The sequence below is a fragment of the Lissotriton vulgaris genome, chromosome 7 (genome assembly GCF_964263255.1).
Source record: "Lissotriton vulgaris chromosome 7, aLisVul1.2, whole genome shotgun sequence".
NCBI classification, from domain to species: domain Eukaryota; kingdom Metazoa; phylum Chordata; class Amphibia; order Caudata; family Salamandridae; genus Lissotriton; species Lissotriton vulgaris.
The window spans coordinates 1636537829-1636559164 of NC_141695.1; the positions used below are offsets into that span (position 1 = coordinate 1636537829).

The 21336-nt window shown below is 47.5% G+C and overlaps 1 protein-coding gene across 4 annotated transcripts in view; it reads right to left on the bottom strand.

Moving 5' to 3' along the window:
• ZMYND8 (zinc finger MYND-type containing 8) overlaps nt 1–21336 on the bottom strand; it is a 417579-nt gene that overhangs the window by 122599 nt on the left and 273644 nt on the right. For all 4 annotated transcript variants that reach the window (XM_086932602.1, XM_086932601.1, XM_086932600.1 and 1 more), the window contains 2 exons: nt 17078–17578; nt 3756–4310 (listed from right to left, as the gene is read on the bottom strand). In XM_086932602.1, the coding sequence (XP_086788728.1) occupies nt 3756–4310; nt 17078–17578 (1056 nt within the window). The remainder of the gene's footprint in view (nt 1–3755; nt 4311–17077; nt 17579–21336) is intronic.

Consider the following 21336-nt stretch of genomic DNA (forward strand, 5'->3'; position numbering starts at 1 on the left):
CTGCAGGAAGGAGTTGAGTGCTAAAATTTAAATTAGGAAGTCCATTTTAAGTATAACATCCAGTTTTACATCCGAACCATCTACATGGTCCCTTTGGCCAAAAGGGCCTGCACTTCCTGCTGCAAGACAAACTGGTGTTTGTCCATCAGTTGCCCTGATGGTGGCGGAAGGAGTGGCATGGTGGAAAGAAATTAAAGGGTGTAGCCCCGATGTATAATTTGGAAGACCCACTTGCCAGAGGTGATGACTTGCCACCACTAGAGAAAATAACAGATCCTGCCTCCAAAAGGGTGGCTGTGTGCAGTAAAGAAAACACTAAAGCAGTTTTGTGGCTGTGGTTGCTGGAAGGACAGGAGAGTGAGTTGAATGTGTTCCTGATGCCTTGGATGCGGTCTTTGTGAATCGCAACCTCAACCATGAATAGGCTGAAAAGCTTGCTGGACTGACGATGGGTCTGGCATGGACGAAAATGAAAACCTCTGCTATAGCTAAGGAGGGAGTGAAAGTGCTTGTAAAATTGACTGGTGTGGGTAGACAGACCCAAAGAACATGCTGTGGCCCTGGGTTTCTTAGACTATTCCAGTGCTAAACCTGATTTGTCCCCGAAAAGGGGAGCGCTATCAAATGGCATGCCTATAAAAGGTGCCTGGGCAAGAATGAATGAATACTCATTTCTATAGCGCATGGCTACCCTAGGGCATCCCAGCGCTGTTAGACCACGGGGCTGAGCGAGACATTCACTATAACAGAAGTGTCTTTAATCTCTTCCTGAAGGTGAGATGGTTACTTTCAAACCTGATGTTGTCAGGGAGGTTGTTCCAGTATTTGGCTGCTAGGAAAGAGAGCTGGCGACCACCCATTCGGGCTCGCTTCACCCTAGGTACAACCAGCAGATTACGCTGATTGGACCTAAGGGATCTGAGAGATTGATGTAAACGGAACAGGGGAAGAAGAATCTTGGGGCCGTCGTTCCAGATCGACTTGTGTGCCATGCACAAGATTTTAAACTTGATTCTTTCATGAATCAGCAGCCAATGCAATTGTCGCAATGCAGCCAAGAAGCCCGTAAACCACACTGAGGCATAGCACCTAAGTGCCATTCTCAGATCCATTGCACAACCTAAGCAGTCAGCCATGTCCAAAACAGAGTGAATTACACATTTAGCTGTGTTGATGCCACCTGGATAGCTTGGGTTTGGGGATTCCCCTAGGTCACCGGGACAGCTGGTAAAACTTGGATCACCGTTTCCCATTGGGGACAGGAGTAGCAGCCTAGAAGACAGCTGGTGTTTAGTGATCGCAAAGGAAGACTTGTGGAGGAAAGAGAACACTTCCAATGTCTCGGTTCTCTTAGACTCACAATCAGGCGAGGTTGGTGGGGATGGTGTTGGGATATACCTTATTGCTGGATATCTGCATCACAAATCTCTCTGGCGAAGGATGTTATGTAAGTAAGTAAGGGTTGCCTGGTGCTGGACGATGAAGTTGAACGACCTACCTATTGACTGGTGGTCCAAAACAGGGTTTCACCTAGGTGGCCAAGAGGATATCCATGAGGGCCTCCTTAAATGTTGTTAGAGCTTCTGTAGAGGCTTGATTAGGCTGGAGTCTTCACATCCATAATAGGTAGCTGTAGATCTATTACCTCCATTGCTCTCCACTTAAAGACACCGAAGAAGGTGCTTTCTTCAGTGGCAGGGCAGGGAGCAGGAATGAGGCGAGTACCTGGAAAACTTATCCAGGCCACTGACATCTTGTAGTACCAGCTTTCCCCATCCTATTCTGAACAAAATCTTCCCCTTTATCAAAACTATCAATGTCTGAATCAGTATAGAAAAGACTGTGAAAAGACTAGGGACTACCGCATGGGCAAAGCAGGGATTCTGAATCTGAAAGGTTGTTGGCTGGCTGAGCTCTAGTGGGATCAGGGTGCGACCTCAGTTTAGGTGGCTTCTGCTCAGCCAGAAAGCACAATGAGTTGCAATTGTTCGGCAATGTGAAGGGTTTCATTGGAGAGGTTGACGCCACAACTGAAGACTGCACCATAACCAGTGCTGAACCCGAAGGGGTTTCAAGGGGAACAAATGGGTGGACCCTAAGGTGGAAATCTACCTGAAGGCCTCTGCGGATCTGCAGGGCCCGAGGGCACGCTAGAAAGAAGCATTCAAGTGATGAAAATGCACATCATGGCCTACCTAAGGGCCTTCACATGCTGCATCATCACTGACGGACCCAGAAATTCTGGGAATATTGGTGAATAGGCTCAGAATCAGCTCTAATGGAGAATGGGCGAGAGACAGAGTGCACACTGACGATCTCGAGCTTTCTCCAGAGGGAAAGTGACAGGAAGGGGCAGATTCCCACTGTAATCTCATGCTTTTTCTTGCGCTTACCCGAAAAATTTGACAGCAATGCTCGCTGCGATAGGAACAACTTCAGGAGCGGAAACAAGAGCTTCCTTTCTACTTCAACTGGTACGGGCTTGGAGTGTTCAATGTTTGGCAACATTCAGTTTTGCCTGGAGGTACTGTACGGTCTTCAGATTGATATGGGCACAGTCTTAGCAGGCCCTGGAATTGTGTTTTGATCCTAGGCACCATAAACATACTTTGAGAGGGTATGCAACAAACATCTATTTGCACCAGTCCCTGTACGGTTTGAACACTTGCCTTAGGATGTGGAGTATTGCTGATGCAGTTTGACGTAAAAGTGTGAATCAATGTCTGTATATCACGTCTTGCAGCATAGTCTCTGCGCAACCTTTCAGCGACCTTCAGTCATGTGCAGCGCGAAGATGATGAAGTAGACTACTTGCACAACTGCTTTCCTTGCTCCTGAATGTTAACTTTTGGAATGCGCAAAGTAGCCACAAGACTCTACACTAACGGTTCCTTTTATAAAATACATAGATGTAAAGTTTTGGGTTTGCATATATGGTTGTGATATTTATTGGTAATGGTTTGTGCCTATGTGTGATGATTGGTGGTCTCAAGTGTGTGTGTAGCTCTTCATTAGAAGCAGTTGTAACAAGGGGACAGCAAGCTAAAGCGGGACTCAGAGGGGAGGAGACTGAAAGAGAGACCGACAACAGAGGGGGCAAGCGGAGCTGAGGGAGGGGGCAGGTGGACAAAACGGACGTCCTTGGAAAACAGTAAATATGATGAGATAAGTACAAGATTTATAGGGCTGTTTACAGAAACGGTGCTAGGAGCATCAACACTACAAAGTAACAAAAAGGGTCCCTTCCCAAAGCACGGCCTCAAAGAAATGAAAGAAATAGTGTGCATACACAAACTAAAATTGACAAAAGTGAAAGGATACAAGTAATAGGCCACTGCTCTGTGACAGGGAGCAAGACACAAGGAGGGACACAAAACAGATTACCCAAATAGAATCAAGCTTTTTGGAAGGACACACGAAGAAACTAATCAAAAGCAATGGGCGGGCTGCAAGCCCACAAGGTGGATACAGCATGTCTCAAAGAGACAGCGCATGCGCTGCCTAGGAAAGTCCTAAAAAACATTAATTTGTGTACTCTATTACATAACAACTTTTAAATAATGGTCATACGTGTTGCTCTCCAGCCCTCCCATGCCAAAGATGTCACTGCCATTTATTAGCATCTTGCCATTTTTTCCAAAATGTCACATGAGCTATTTTGCAGTTCTCCAAGACTATCAAGAATGTTACAATAATTTTGCAATGCATACAGAAAATACAAAACAAAAACAGCAATCAGAGAATAAAGCCCATACCTTTTACAGCCTGCCTTGTTTGATATCTTGTTCCTGGAGAGGACTGTGTAGATGGTACTGACGTTGGTGTTGTTGGCGTTGCTGGTGCTGAAACCATTGTTGGTGCTGCGGTTGTGAGTGCTGCTGTTGTGGGTGTTGCTGTTGTGGGCGCTGCAGTCATTGCTGGTGCCGTTGTTGCTGTTGTTACTGCAGTCGTTGTTGGTGTAGATGTTGGGGATGCTACTGAAGTTGGTGACTGTTGAGTCTGTTGTTGCTGCTGTTGCCGCTGAACTTTCTGCATGTGCCATTTCTGAGAGGATGTTTGAAATTTACCTGATGAATTCCACACTGCTCGTGGAGCGGTAGATAACCCAATTACATTTTCTTTCGGCAGAAGTGGCCTCTGCTTTCGCACAGGGCTACTCGTTACTGCAATTGGAATAGCAATTGTACAAGTAGCACTGGTTGTCGCTGTAACAGCAGCTACTGGAATCTGGGCGGAAGATCGTGTAAGTATTGGTGTTTCAGGTGGAGGCAGTGTGGTTATACTGGTAGTAGCTGGAACTTGACCTTCAGCTAAAAATATAAACCATATAATCAATATACATTGTCATACATATTTTATTATCGTTTTCAATTAATCATCTATTGTTGGAAGATGTGCACATGTGATGTTTTACCAATCAGTACATATACAATTTCTAATGTACACAGTGAAGAAATCGAATTAGAGACTGCAAAATACAAGGTGGTAGTTTGCAGCTATCGCAGCACAACTGTAGAAATACTTCACATCATGACCCACCATGGGTCCCTTGACATAAATAATAAACCCAATGCACATTGTCCTAGAATGAATTGTGTTCAGATCTACGTGATGTGTCAGGTGGCATGATACAAAAATCTAAAGTAATCTGCGGGGTTTCCGCTATCTGATTGTATTTAAGTGACTACAAATGGTTTCCAGAAATAGAAAGGATTAAAGGTTGAGTGAGACTTGTGATGAAGGAAAACTTATTAATTGCCAGGCACCCTCTGAATCTGAACTAAAAGTAACATCAGGGACAAGGAAGAATCGTAGGCAGTGGTACAAATGTATAAAAACATTGAGAAGGGTGTTAATATATAATGGCAGGTTGAGACCTCAAAGGATAACCACCTTCTATTCTAATTTGGTAAAACAATGCGGATTTCCAAAGAGATTGCCTTCACAAATGGTTAAGCATTTACTGTGCTGGCAGAGCCGTTATGTTTTGAAAATTAGTTGGAATAAGAAGTAAGGAATGGGTTACTTGACTGGGGAACGTTTTGACAGTTGAAGTTTATCTAGGTTCACATGCTAAGCACTAGTGAGTGGATGGGTCCAGAAACGGTATTTAAAAGTAACTTTTTTTGGTCAGTGTCAAACATATGCAGTCAAGCTGACCTCCCTATAACTGTGAGCATATGCACACAATGCCCCATTACATAGTCTCCATCTTCAGGTTTTTTTGTATTTTCCATCCATTCCCCTCCTCCACTGGGGAGGTGGGAGTGTCACAGTTACATGAATTTAGAGGCGCTTCAAGCTGCAAAACAATTGTAGCGGTGTCACGAGTCACAATCTGTGCATTGATGCTAAAGCGGTATCACTTACTAGTGGGGGAAGATGTTAAGTGTGAGATAATGCAAACAATTGTTAAAGTATATTTTGTTCCACCAGTGCCTCTCGCCTTGGTTGTGTATCTAAGTAATAGTGTTTAGTGAATCCAAAACTGTAGAACTAAAGACCAAGTGGCTGCCATGCAAATATCTGGTATTGAGGTGTTACCTATGAAAGCTACTGAAGCTCATTTTCATGTGCTGGATGAATTTTTGGATTTTTGTGTCTCTTTATCTGCTAACACATAACATATAATTGGATAGTTTTAACAATCCATCATGCTATCATTTGTTTTGTAGCGAGCGATACAAAGAATTGCTCAGGTTTCGTTATTGCTTTTGTCTCGTATACGTTCTACTTCACTGATCTCCTAGCATAATTCTCTATGCTTGCGTTTTGGTTGTTGAAAGAAGAAAAGTAAGTCAATGGGTTGAATAAAGTGAAACACAAACTACTTTGGGTACAGTGAGGATTATTTCTCATTATAAACTTTATGTATTTGTAGATGTGGCTCCTGAACAGGCAAAGCTTGAATTCCATTTACTCAGTGAAGAGATTGCTTTAAAGAATGCAGTCTTTAACATGGTGTGTTTTAAGAGTCGCCTTATGCATTGACTCAAAAGGCAGGGTATTAATCCTGAGAGAACTTAATTAAAATTCCACATTGGAGGCGTTAACATTCTAGCTTGGTTTCAACTTCTAGAAATCTTTTTAATTACTGGAGTTCTGAAAACGATGTTTCTTCTCTGCTCTTTTAGCGTACGCCCCTATGACAGATAAGAGCACTGTAGGCCCTACAGAAATCCTACCATTATCTCGGATGATTCCAAGAATCAGCTGCAGCTAACTACACTGGGGGTGAATTGAAGATGAAGAGCCACCAGTGGGACCTGATGAACAAGTTACTTACCATTGGTAATGCCTTATCTGGTAGAGACTATATCTAGCTGCAGATTCCTTACCTTTTGAATGTCCCCAGGCTAGATCCAGAAGATTTTTAATGAACAGTAGACCTGAGCGCGGGTAGGTGGAGTCGATCGGCTCCGGGTGCGTCATCGGCTAAGCCAGAGGTGACATTGTGGTACCTATATAGGTGCCACCCAGGCGCACTGATGTCAGTTAATTTTCACACAGCACAAGCGCAGAGCCACAAAGAACACTGACCACTAGTGTGTCTAAACTAGAGCCTTGAAAGGGGTTATACCTGTCCATAGAAATCGGTTCACAGAGCGGGGAGGATGGGTTGGTCGATGAGGAATCTTTGCCTAGATATAGTCTCTACCAGATGAGGCGTTACCCAAGGTTAAGTAACTTGTTCATCCGATAGAGAGTTATAGCTGCAGATTCCTTATCTTTTGAATAGATACACAGGCAATAACACCCTGGAGGAGGGTCTGCAAACTAGTTTCTAGCAAGAAAGTCCTGCGGGACCAAATGGCCAATGACCATCCCTGCAGACTAGACTGTCCAGGCAGTAGTGTTTGGAAAAGGTGCAGGGAAGCTCACATTGCTGCCTGACAGATGCGCAGGACCTGAACTTCGTGAGCTAAAGCAGTTGCTGCAGCTTTAGCTCTGCTGGAATAAGCTCACAAGCCCTCAAGAGGTTGCTTATTGGCCAGTGCACAGCAGATTTTGATGCAGAGCATGACACCTGGAAATGGTCAATTTTTACACAGCAAAAACTTTATTTGCACCAACATACCCCATGAAGAATTGGTCGTCCACCCAGAACTCTTGTGAGCGGGCAAGGTAGAACAACAACGCTCTTTTTGGGTCCAAAAGGTGAAGTTGCTCCTTTTCTTTAGAAGGATGTGGAGTAGCATGAAAGGTAGGCAAGGATAAGGATTGGCCTACATGAAAAGGAGAGACCACTTTTGGTAGAAAGCAGGTCACTGTGCAAAGAACCACTTTTAATTAATTAATTAATTGATTGATTGTGGGGTTGTAATGCGCTAGAACCGACTCCCTAAGGAGTATCTCTGCGCAGTAGACCGCTGGGGAACCGTCCTGGCTTTCCCTGTGAGATGGTCCCTACTGGGTATCTCCAAGGTGAAACCAGGCATCCCGGCATATGTGGGGGGCCGTTGTGGAGATGAGGCAAGCTAATGCCCAGAGTTGCCGAGTGCGATCCCTGGTTAGAGTAGGCACAAGATGAGAATTATCGAGTCTGCTGACCCTGGTCCACGACCCTGCCGCGTCGGGAATTGAACCCTGGTCCCGGGCCGTCCTCTGCTCTCGGGTCTGCCGCCTCTAACCAGTGAGCCACACCACTCCACTCTTTGTCAGAACAGACAGAGGTAAGGATGCCTAGATAAGGCCTGCAACTCACTTACTCTGTGGGCAGATGTTATTTCCACAAGGAAAGCTGTTTTCAAGGTAAGAAGCCTGACAGGAGAATTGTGTAGAGGCTTGAAAGGAGCACACACCCAAAAAGTCAAAACCAAACGAAGTAGGGGACTTGCATAAAGAGGGTTGATAAGGCAACATCAAAAAAAGCAGAAATGGCAGATAGACAGCCCTTAATGGTGCACAGAGCAAAGCCCTACTGCGCAAGAAATAGGATGAAAAGCAGAACATCAGAAAGAGGGGCAGAAAGCTGACCAATGGATTATTCTGCACACCATGCCACAATTTCTCTCTAACGGCGGGCATTCACCATCTTGTTGGTGGGATGCCTAACTGCCCTGATGACATTACAGACTTTGGGAGGAAAGTCAAAAGCTGTCAACTGTCGCCGCAACATCACCACACAAGGAGGAGGAGAGTGGACAGGTTCGGGTGGAGAACCCCTCCCTGCTGCTGTGACAGAAGATATTCCCGAAAGGGAGATCAATGGGCGTGCTCAGCAGCACGGATAGTAGCGTCTCCTTGCCCAGTCCAGAGCCGCATGGGTGACTTTGGGCCAGTCATTCTTGATCTTCTTGAGAACTCTGGGCAGAAGTGGGAAGGGCAAAAATGTGTACAGGAGGCCTGAGCTGCACTCTAGACAAAAAGAGTCTCAGACAGAGTGCTGCCTTGGAAACTCAGTACAAAGGGGGGGTGGCCTTGGCAATTCGGGCTGGACTGTTCCCATGAGGCACAGGGTCAGACTGATTTGCATATAGCCATGTCTGAACTGGGGTGGCAGAGTGGGCTAAAGAACGGTGATGGATTAAACCCAGATCTTTTGACTGGGTGTGAGTGTTTGATGGATTCAGATGCTCCGTCCATCACCACCCCTTTTTGTACCGCCTTGGAAACTCCAGCACACAAAACTGCTGCATTCTTGGCAGAGGCGAACAGATCTAACCATGGCTCTCCCCACTGCTCAAAGCGACCTTGCGCTACCTTCATGTGTAGACTCTATTCATGATCCGCTAGGCATCTTTGGCTAAGTTTGTCCATTCTGGTGTTCAGAGAACCTGCCAGATGTTGAGCCACCAGTGATATGCCCTTCTGCTCCAGCCATGTCCAGAGATCCAGGGCCTCCTGACAAAGAGTCCACTTCACTTCCCCACCCTACCCAGTTTGCTGCAGTACCACATGGCTGTGGTGTTGTCTGTGAACAATTTTACCGGCCGACCCTGATGGAGGGCAGCAAGGCTTTCAATGTCAGTTGGATCACATACAGCTCCAGCAGGTTGATGTGGAGTCCGGATTCCACCGGAGACCAAAGACCTCTGATCTCCACCTCTCCCAGATGGCTGCCCCATCCCAGGAGTGCCAAATCTGAAACTACCATGCTATCTGGTTGTTGAAGGGAGAAGGGTCTGCCTCTGATTCCCATCTGAGTTCATTAGCCACCACTGCATATCGTTCACAGGCCCCTTCGAGATGTGGACCAGTGTGGAGAGATTCCCCTAATGCAGTGACCACTGGAACTTCAGGTCCCACTGCAGAGCCCGCATATGCCATCTGGCATGTGTCACTAGCAGGATGCAGAAAGCCATGAGGCCCAGCAGCCTCAGTCAGTCTCTAACCGACACCCAGGCTAGAGGATGAAATATTACCATCATAGCCTGAATATCCTAGATTCGCCGCTCGGAGGATAAGCCAGAAACTGCAGTGTCCAAACCGCCTCAATGAAAGGGAGTGTCTGAGAGGGAGTCAGGTATGACTTCGGCATGTTGCTAGTGAACCCCAGCGAGTGCAAAAGGTTTGTCGTAGTCTGGAGGTGGGAGACAACAGCCTGGGGTGAGCCCGCCTCCAGCCAGTCATCAAGATTGGGGAAGACTGACGCCCCTGACCTCCGCAGATGAGCTCCGAACACCACCATCAGTTTTGCGAAACCCCGAGGGGCGCTGGTAAGACCAAAATGAATCAGAGAACTGAAAGTGCTCCTGGCCTACCATATACCTCAGATTGCTTCAGTGGGCAAGCACTATGGGAATATGAAAATAAGTATTCTGCAAGTCCATCGCTACCATCCAGTCTCCGGAGTCCAGGACAGACAAGACCTGAGCCATGTGAGAATTTTGAATTTCGCCTTTTTGAGGATGAGATTTAGAGTTTAGAGATGGAGCGAGTATGAATATCCTTGCCCTTTCTGAGAGCCAGAAAGAAGCAGGAATAACAACCACATCCTACTTCTGGCACTGGAACCTTCTCTATGGCACCCTTGGCCAAGAGAGCTGTGCCCTCCTCGTGGAGAACAAACAGATGATCCTCTGTCAGCTGACTGTGAGATGGTGGCATGGGGGGGGTAGGGAAGAGTACTCTTGAAGGGGAGGTAGAAGTCCCTTTGTACAGTGGGGAAGGTGATGGCGAATTCTGCTGCCAACTGGGTGCCCATGGTTGTAAAGGGGCAGACTAGGAAGGTTTGGAGGCTGTTGCAGTGTGGGGGCTGGCAGACTGGCCAGACTACTGGCCATCTGACCCACGAGGTCTGTGGATCCCACGCCCTCAGCCAAGCAGAGGCTAGGTACCCTGCATGACTCAGTGCCTGGGTGGAAATTGGTGCAGCAGTAAGTCCCTTCCGTAGCCACAAAAGGAGCAGGGGATATGGAGGTGGGTGTGGGGCAGATGAGAGGCCTTAGGACCTGGCCGTAGCACAAGAATCCTTAAAGTGCTCGAGAAGGGAATCTGCCTGGTCTCCGAAGAGACGAGTGCCATCGAAAGGCCAGTCCATAAGAAGAGCCAGATGACCTCAGCCAGGTGTGGAGCCCAAGGGCCAAGGTCATGAAAACTGCTCTGCCTCGTGAGTCGGTTGTGTCAAGTCTGCATCGTATAGTGAACTTTGCAGCATCTCTCCCATTGGTGACAGCTTAGGAGAGTTTATCCATGGCCTTCTCCAGGACCTGTGGCAGCACTTGCGCAACCGTATCCCACAAAGTATTGGAATAACTGCCCAAAAGGCATCTAGTGTTCACGGACCGCAATGCCAGGCTAGCAGAAGAAATATCATCTTCCCAAATGAGTCCAGCCTCTTTGATTCCCTATCCGGTGGAGCGGTAGGGAAAACGCCTTGAAGGTGGTGGCTTGGACCACCAAGCTCTCAGGGGTAGGGAGTTGCATGAGGAAGTTTGGTTTCCCAAGTGCAGGCGAAGGGCAATCGACCTATTCACAAGATCCCCTGTGCTGGGTTTGGACTAGGTACCCAACAGGATGTTAGTGAGGGTGTCACTGAATGGGACTAAGAGTTCCGATGTGGAGACTCCCGGTTGCAGCATCTGTCAAGAGATTAGCCTCGACTGCCAGCATGTATAGCTGAAGGTCAAGGACCTCACCCACCCTTTGCACAACCACTGCCTACGAAAGCAGACCAGCATCTGAAGATGTATCCAGGCCACTGACTCACCCAGGTCCTCACAGCTGCCCACACTTTGTTTTTCCTCCCAGATCTGGTATTCTAAAGGGTCCAGTAGCCCCTCCCAGACTTCTCTGAGGCCTAGCCGATAAAAATAAGGCTCAGGCTCCGATCTAGAAGGCGATGCTTCCGCCAGCGTCTAAGTGGGCACTGCGCGACTCCCATTCTGCTCCGTTGTCAGAGTTGTGGAGGACAGTGGGGATGGCGCTGGGGAAGATCGAAATGGCACGACCGGCATCAGTCCAGATCCAGGAATGGATTTCTAGGGCCCAACAGAGCCGAGGCCAGAGCCACTGGTGTGGAACCAAATGGAGCCCCTTCCAACATCGCGGGGCCCTAACATGCGACAATGGGGTCGTGCCACCCAGATATGAGCTGCATGGTCTCAGAGAACAGGAGTCACACCGGCCTTGGGAAGTTCAGGAAGGCACAGTCGGGCCAGGCGCAGGTTCTAGGGAACGGGTCCTAATACGCTGAGGCTCTCTCGTCTCGCCGGCCGACAGACGAGAAGTCGGAGAGGGCTTTGACTTTTTGCTCCTCTTTTTATGTCTCCTACCTGAGTCTCCGGAGATCTTCAAATGGGATGAAGACGACTTTGGGGTCCGTGAACAATACGGAGACATTCCCCTCGACCTCGACTTTCGTGGAGTTGCATACCAGGCTGCTGGCAGCTTCAGGGACCATTCCCACAAACCTTTCGGGCCATGACCTGGCAATCTGAACACCATTTGGCGTCATAGTCGCGCTCCAGACAGCAAAGACACACAAGGTGTTGGTCAGTCACCGACATCAGTCATGAGAGGAGCCGCAGGGCTTAAAACACAACTCGCACAAAGATATCCTCGACACACCAAGAGAAAAACCTCAAAAATAGTCAAAGGGGGAGGGAGGAGCTACGTCAGCAAACAAGATGGCTGCTTAGGCTCCCGGCTCTGCCGACCTTCGTAACCCGCCGCGATATCCTGTACATTATCCCGACTTTAAGCCTGGTCTAGGTGTGCATGAACTGTTCCGCACTCCGATGGTGAAATCCGGAAACTTTTATCGGCTTGTTGGATGAAGTTTTGTCGTGTTGAAGTTTGCGGCCTGCTCCAGCGGTGAAGCCGGGGCCTCGAGTACTTTCACAGCCGGGCTACAGTGCAACAACATCGACCAGAAGAACCAGGCTGGGTCCGGTCAGCCGGAGTGGAGGCTTTGTTTCAGGCCGGATTTGGCGGCGATCGTCTCTACTGCTCGTTATCGATGGAGGAGTGATTCTGCTTATTGCTGGCTGTGAGTGGGGGTTCCCGTCCCGCGGGCCCGGTATCGGGCCGCCGGGGTTCGTGGTTCGGGGCCTCTGGCCTGCGGCCTTAATGGTGTGGACCGTGGCTGCAAGCAAAGACCGGTCACCCTCCGCATCTGCACGTTCGCGATCCTGTTTGTCCCCCCCGAGGATCGAACGATGCATGAGCCATCGCTGAGGTCAGTACTGGCGGAAATTTGGGCGTTTCGATCACAGGTGGATATCTTAATGAGCAAATTGGACTCGCGCCTATCTGAGATGCTCCTGGTAGACCCGGACCCGGCCTTACGGTTGAAACCGGAATCTGCAGCCATTCAAACCGTGGCCATTTTGACTCCACGCGAGAGCCCCGTGAGGAAACAAGCATTGGAACCATCGGATGGTGCCCTGGGAGACGGTGTTCCAGAGGATGTCATGGTATCACCGAACCTTCCGTTACTATCGGCTCTGGAGAGATCAGGGGGCGTTCCCCTCCCGGAGACTTCTGTTTGTGACTTTCCTTTCACTTTGTGGTCGTCTTCTCCTTCCTTGGTGACTCTACGACTCCTATGCAGGATACATTGGGACTGTTCATCCAGAATGGAGAGTTCTTCAGCGTCTAAAGTTCCCGTGGACCCACTGCCTGCGAGTCGCCATGGATTGATTTTTGATGACTCTTTTCTCCTTTATTACCTCTTTGTGTGCCTTTGGGTCTCGATGGGAGGGGTCCGTGTTCTTGTTCGGAAGGGCCAAGGTTAAGATTGACTAGGTCGGGAAGGGTTGGAGTGGCTTTCACAAGTGTTCGACACTTTTCTTGTAATGTTCCATGGTCATAAGCCGGCTGCTGAAGAGCATATGGTGCATAAAAACACAGCTCTGCTCCCTTGCAGTGCTCCTTACACATCCACCACACAACACTGAGAGGAAATATGCTGGGATAATACTGCGATGCTGTATAATGTTGCCAAATAATATGATCACACGACTTGGGGATACAATGTAAATCAGGCAGCGATAGGAGGAAAGCAAGTGTGCCGGAGAGCACGAGCCAGCAGAACGTAGGCTCAGCTCCTAAGCAGGTGCAGCAGCTGCCGGCTCGGTAGCTGCTGCTTCATGGCAGACATGAAGGGGCAGGTAAAAGGAGCTCCATGAAAGAAGACTGACTACAAAGAACATCTTATTTCAGGCGCAGCCATTTTGTCATCACTATAGTCGGACATTTGTTCCAAGCGGGTGCCATTTTCAAGTCAGGCAATATATGTTTCACGTTTAAGTTTACAATTCGAACCAAGTAACACAGACATTCCAGCACAAGTGGGACCACCAGTACACACACCAAACCAGTAAATAGGTACCAGGACAATGTTATTGAGAAAGTTTAAAGACGCCAAACGTGTGGTATAAAGCCTACAAGCTATTAAAACAAGCAGGGGGAGTAGCAGGCAGCCGCAGCCTGAGAAGAGGGAGCGAGTAGCAGTACCAGGGGAGCCCGTAATATCAGGGGGAAAAGACCCAAGCCAGAAGGGGGCGCCATGCTGAGCCAGGGAAACGCTTGTACAATTTTAAACAAGCATTGGCATAGCCAATAGGTCTCGCCTTTGGGACCTTATAAGTGTTTACCCATGCAACAGTTGATGTTGACAGTGGATTTGGCTGGGCTTATGGGTCCTAAGGACTAGGCCATTATGCATCAGTAATAATGTAATATGTCCGCAGCCACAGGTGATAAATGGCTGATTGAAATGTGTAAATATCGGGGAAATCCCACTGTTCAGGCCAGGGACATTGAAAAGCCCAAGCAGACACGTGAATGGTGAGAAACGCAGTAAAGAAAAAAGTCAATGTATGCACAGCGCCTCGAAACGGTGTGAACATTGAATATTTTGTACAAACAGCGTGCAGTATACACAAAAAACACAGGACACGTTCACGCAACATACAGTGCAATCAGCACGAACAAATTATAAAAAAATAAATGCTTGCACGGTGTGTTGTAAAAACACACTATGCTGCTGCAGACACAGAGCTTGCACGCACAATGAACTGTACAGTCACCAAAAAGCATACAACACAGAAAACAAACATGCAAAAGCAGTACACCGTAAAACACATCATGTACACTCTATAGTATGCTGTCAACCTATAGCATGCACATATCATTCAAGCACAGTATACGGTTTAAAAACAGCATGCAGACATGTGCTAAACACACAAGCCACGCACACGCAATATACTCTAAACACACAGCAGGCAGATGCAGAATGCATGCATTCTGTGCCTTGCATAGGCAGCATCCACCCATGTCGTTTTGTAAATCAACAGAATGCACAAACAATAAATTAAATAGACAACAAAGCACAGCCTACTCAGGGGCAAAAGACAGGCCACCACATCCCGCGGGGGGCACCCGAGCTGCAGGGGGCTCTCAGCACCATACTGAGGCCTGAGCGGCTCCGGATTCAATCTGGAGCGGGCCCCTCCGTGTACATTGCAGGGGGGCCCCTTAAACTTTTGTTACGCCAATGAGCCTACTGTTCACCAAGTGGCATTCATAATATCGCGTGCATGTAAGGCATCTATACTCGCGCAATGCAATGTACACCCAGATATGAAACACCCACTGAGACATGAGCACCGACCTCCGGCCTCCTCTGATGCACAACAGTCTCTTCGAGGTGCCTGCCACAGAAATGCGCACTCAAAGCACTAGAGACAAAAGTACGCATGCGGGCTCACGGTTTGTTCTACCACCTTGTCAAGCGCGGTGGGACCTGAGAGCAGCAGGGCAAGGCGTCTGGAGCAAGGACAGAGCTGCGAGTCCACTCCGGTCCCACTGGCTTCAGTGCGCCTGTGTGTAACAAGCAGCTCGTCAAAAGGACCCACGGACACACGCATAAACCACCGTCTGCAAAAAGCAATATGCAGAATACATAAACCTGCGCAGATAACAAGAATCTGCTATTTTTACTGCAGCACCTTCCTTACAAAGATTACCCATTCTACTGACTTTGAAAGGATGAAAGTCTGACTTTGCCGGAATTCCAAACTGCAGATGTCAGCAGCGAGCGCTCAACTAGCTGAGGTAGCATACCGCCTGGGCTCTACTGTGGCAGAGTGGGGAAGAAACAGGCTGCGCCTTTCAGCTTTGTTGTTGCATTTGATGTCCGCTCTGCACACAAAGTTCTACATTTTCAGCCCAAAGCTCTTTATGCCCAGCTAAGACATCCAGAGCCGGGTGATCGAGGATGAAAGCTGCATTCTGTTACCCAGGAACAGTGAAGGGCAGACTCAAACTACTGGCGGGTGCGTGAACGGACATGGAAACAAGTGCAGCCATGCACACAAAGCGAAAGTTAACCAGAAGTCCAGCGCGAGACAAACAAACGGGGCAGCGCGGCAACCGCCCTAATTGGTAACAGAGGCGCACTGCAAAAAATGTAAGGGATGCAGCGGGCCGCTGCTCACTCCCGAGAAGGCTAGGCCAGGGCTCAGGGAAGGCAGGACATGCACTGGACCAATTGCATGCTGTCTTTCTTAGAAAGACGCATGCAAAGGGCAATTGCGGATGCTAAAAAAAAAAAGGGCACAAGCACATGTCTAGAGTGGAAAAGTCCTTACTAAAAGCCTTGCAGAGCAGCGCATGCGCGCTGGCTTAGGCGAGACCTAAACATTTGTTCCTGAACAGACAGTAAAATAGAAAGAGCGGAAGCCGACAAGTCTTGGGGGAATACTCCAGGGGAGTGTTTAACTTGAACAAAGGAGAGACCAGGAAGCCAAATTACCCATTGTCAAGCACGGAATTTTGAAAGACAACGAATCAGACAAATCCAAACATGGGATGAGTCAAAAACCCACAAACTAAATACAACAGATCACCTGGTAGCGCTGTCTAGGTTTGATCTAAAGAACACTGATGCTTTCAGTTTGGGGACCTTTAAAGCATTAGCATCCAGGCTCGCCAGTTTGCTATCATCTTCATACCACCAGCCATTAAAGTCTTACGTTATCCAATTGTTGATGCATTCAATATGAGTTCACACTTAGCTCACACTCCCTTTGCTGCCTGAGGCTCCACTCCTTGTACAATCATCTCTTTAAGACCGACTCAGCACTATTGCACTTACTGCTGTAACCAATAAGTAATCCAAGGACTTACCTATGGCACGTCTGTCAAGATTATTTAATTACAACTGAGCCAGAACAATTATTACTCAGAGTGGACACAGTTCAATAGGGGGACAATTACCCATAAAAGAAGCTGAAGATAATAGAGCTCAGTGCCATTAAACAAAAACAATATGGCACTTTTCAACAAGTTACATGCCTAAATTATTTGTTTTGATATTTATCCATTGGCAGTGCAAACAATTTGTACAAAGTAACCAATAAACGACATTGTATGTGCTCATTAAGTAAAGAATTAATGTTTGCACATCAATTGATATTCTACCAATTAAAATATATCCGAGTGCCCCCCCCCCCACCTCAGAAAGTTCACATAAATGGCAGAAAAATAGAGATAACACTAATTATATGTTATACACTTTTTGCATTTTCACGTCAGGACACAATCTTGCATGGTACTGCACATATCACACAAGTAACTTGTAAAAAGAATCAGAAAAAAATAGGACACAATGACATTAAAAACCTACCATCCTGTTTAGGAGGTGCTTCTTTGCTCTCTTTCTTTATTTTCCTCCCCTCCCGTGCAGAAGGGTCTTCACCCAGGTCTATGACAAGTTCATTCTCAGAGTCTGAGTCCAGGCCAAGATGTACTGTAGGAGAGTCTGTCTCATCTTTACCTTTCAGCTTCTCTTTTGCAGGCTGTAGCACACTTTTAACCTTTTCTGGAATCTCCTTTTCAGTATCTGTGCTAGGCTTTTCTTTTTCTGGGGATTCCGCTTTTTCCACGGGCGGGGTTGTGCTTTTGATTTCATCTTTAACCTCTGTCTGAACAGGTTGCTTAATTTTTTTTTTCACTGTAGATTCTTTCTCAGTTTTGTTTTCTTTTTCTTCTCCATCCTCTTGATCATTTTTTGATTTGTGTTCATCGTCACTAACGTATTCACTGTCACTCGAGTCTGATTTTTCAGTTTCCTCAGAATCACTGTGCTCTGCTGCTTTGTAGACATCATCAGAAATTTCATTTATTCCTAACCATGATAAAATAAAACGTAATCTCAACTTAAAAATGGAGTACAATTTCAGATATCTTCCAAGCATTCATCAAATTACTTAAACAATCATTTGGGCATTTTCTGTCACAGATTTGTTTTCTCATCACAAACCCACACTTCTGCTACTCTGAAGACCGACTTAGAATGGCTTTTCTACTTATTGATAATGAATCTATTATGGGGATGGTTAATTTCCATACTATGTAACAAAAGTGACAAAGAAGAGTCAAACAATAACCTTATACTAATACTTGAAATGTTAATACATTGAAAGTTGCTGAAGGATAGGTTCCATTGTGATGTGCTGAATGAAAGTATATGAGAAAAATTAATGGAAATTTATACATGTGGCTACAGGTACATATGCATGTTCAAATGGTATACTGGATATGGGCAAGCTATGTTTGTCTAAGTGAGGCTCTCCCACTTGACTTGCATGGTGTATATTCTGTGTTATTCTTTGCTGTCCCTCATTACACAGCGAGGAGTTATCCCAAGTAGGACCCTCTGCGCTTACCAGTGTACTTCTGCTGTCACAGATTTGAGGGACTTGCTACACATTGTGGAATGAGGTTAATTTTACTCACTGCAAACGTCCACACACACCCAACATGAGCAGTAACAGAATGGAACTAGATTAGTGTACTGCTAGTAGAAACATTTTCAGTCAGACATGGAAATATATTATCCATGAAAGGAAATACCTGGAAAAATAATCCCCAGTCAAGAGCTGGAACTTGAAATCCCCTCAGGCTCCCTGAAGCTTTTGTTCACAGCCAGAGCCAGAGAAACATTGGAATGTTGGAGCTCCAGGCTTATACCAGCCATTATAAGCCCAGAGCACTCGATTGTTTTGATGGAGCTACCGACATTCCAATGTTCTAATAAGCATTCAATAAACCGAACTACAAAAATATGAAGTTATACTTTGTCATGATCTATAGAAAATGGTGGGTTTGCAATAAATGAACCATTTCAGGTAAGACAGCAAAAGCCAGTCTTACTTTTGATTGTAATTAAAATAAAAGTGCAAATAAAAAACAGCACGTTGGCTATGCTTGTAGCAGTTTGTATGGCGTAAAGAACGTCATCCTGCTTGTTACAAGTAGTACACATGTGCTTTGCTGATTTAAGATAATAGAATACGCCAATAAATGTGTCTAAAACGCAGGTAAGTCAGCAGAACTATTTGGCTCAGAGCCTGTACTTGAAACAGGTACCGGCAACAAGCAAGCAGAAATGGTGAGCCTTGCTATTAGTGAGCAGCAAAGTTGCACAGAGCTTATTCCCCAACAGCTTCCGCCTTCTCCTCAGTCCATAGAAATGGAAAGAAACAACAGTAGTGGAAACATCGTCTTAACTTATGAGACTTTGGGGAGAGAGGCTTTTAATAATTATGACAGTCAGGGGGAAATCCTAGGTACTTTGTCAAATATCAGGGATCAAGCTGCAGTGTCTATTGAACTTGAATCTTTCAAGGAAGGGAAGGATGAGGGGCTATCTTTAGATGCGGTGAAGGAAATAACAATGCCCACTGCTGTATTAAGAGGATTTGTAGCTGCATCGAACAAGTTTCTTACCTTCGGTAACGATATATCTGTAAGAAACAGTAGTTAGTATTAGATTCCTTACCTTAGAATATCCCCAGGCGTCAGACTGGATCCGAAAATTTTTGCGTAGCAGTACCCTTGCGCGTCGGTAGGCGTCGTCTGCGGCTCCGCGTCCGTCGTCGGCGCCGTGATGACGTCGTTGGAGTACTTAGACGCCGCCTCCGCGTGCTGATGTCAGTTCTTAGACACAGCTTTTCCGCGCCAAAAACGCAGAGCCATGTCAAAAACCAACACTGGTGCCATTGAAACTAGGGCCCTGAAAGGGGATGACCTTAACCCTAGATATCGGTTCGCAGAGCGGGGAGGATGGGTGGGGCGGTAAGGAATCTAATACTAACTACTGTTTCTTACATATATATCGTTACCGAAGGTAAGTAACTTGTTCATCTGAAAGAAACAGGTTAGTATTAGATTCCTTACCTTAGAATAGATACCCCAGCAATACCAACCCCGGTGGTGGGTCTGCGAACCAATAATCACACCAGAAAGTCCTGGAGGACGGAACGGCCAAAGAAGCCATCTCTCTGGACTTGACTGTCCAGGCAGTAGTGTCTAGCAAACGTGTGCAGCGAGGCCCACGTAGCTGCCTGACAAATGTCCTGCAAGGGGACTCCCCGACCCAGGGCAGTGGTAGCCGCCGTGGCCCGAGTGGAATGGGACCTCAGCCCAACAGGAGGCTCCTTCCTTGCCAAGGAGTAACAAGCCTTGATACACAAGACGACCCACCGAGAGATGGTCCGCTTGTGTACCGCCCGTCCCTTCTTGGCGCCCACGTAACCAACAAAGAGTTGTTCATCCATCCGGAACTGGCGTGTGCGATCCAAATAAAATGAAAGCGCACGTTTTGGGTCCAGACGGTGGAGCCGCTCTTCCTCCTTTGAGGGATGCGGAGGCGGAAAGAAGGTGGGCAAGGTGATCGACTGCCCGATGTGGAAGGCCGTGACAACCTTGGGCAGGAAAGAGGGCCTAGTCCGCAACACAACCTTGTCCGGATGGACAGAACGGAAAGGAGGCTTAAAGGAAAGAGCCTGGAGCTCACTCACTCTCCTGGCAGAGGTGATGGCAACCAGGAAAGCAGTCTTCAAAGTAAGAAGGCGGATAGGACTGTTGTGAAGTGGCTCAAAGGGAGCGCACATCAGATAAGTAAGAACCAGGTTCAAGTCCCACTGAGGCATCACGAAGGGAACAGGTGGAAACGTGTGTGTGATGCCTTTCAGAAAGTGAGTTACAATAGGGGACTTGAACAAAGATGGTTGAGCAGGCAGCCTCAGAAAGGCCGAAAGGGCAGAAAGGTAGCCCTTGATAGTGCCCAGAGCAGAGCCCTGCTGGGCAAGAGAAATAAGGATGAGAAGAAGCTCAGAAAGAGGGGCAGAGAGAGTATCCAAAGCCTTTGCTGTGCACCATGCCACAAATCTGTTCCATCTGCAGGCGTATACCGACTTAGTGGAGGGACGCCTGGCTGCCAGAATGATATTACAGACTTCAGGAGGCAAGTCAAATGGCCTCAACTGTCGCTGCTCAATCTCCAAGCATAGAGGTGGAGACTGGACAGGTTCGGGTGGAGGACCGTCCCCTGTTGCTGCGACAGAAGGTCCTCCTGAAGAGGCAGACGAACCGGGGGATCGACTGACATACTGAGTAGCTCGGGATACCAGTACCTTCGTGCCCAGTCCGGAGCCACAAGGATGACTTGGGTCCGGTCGCGTTTGATCTTCTTCAGCACTTCAGCACTCTCGGCAGAAGTGGTATAGGCGGAAAGGCGTACAACAGACCGCAACTCCACTTGCGACGAAAAGCGTCTCCGAGCGAGTGCCGCCTTGGAAATTCCAACGCGCAGAACTGATGACATTGCGCGTTCTCTTCAGTGGCGAATAGATCTAACCAAGGCTCTCCCCACTGCAGAAAGAGGCCTTGCGCCACGTCCGAGTTCAGACGCCATTCATGATCCATCATGCATTTTGAAAATCTCCTTCTGGAGGAAGCCGTTGACGTTCCGTAGGTCCAAGATAGGGCGTAGGCCCCCTTTGCCCTTCTTGGGTACCAGAAAGTAGTGTAAGTAGCAACCACGCCCTACTTCTGGTCCAGGAACGCGCTCGATGGCCCCCTTGGCCAGGACGGCCGTAA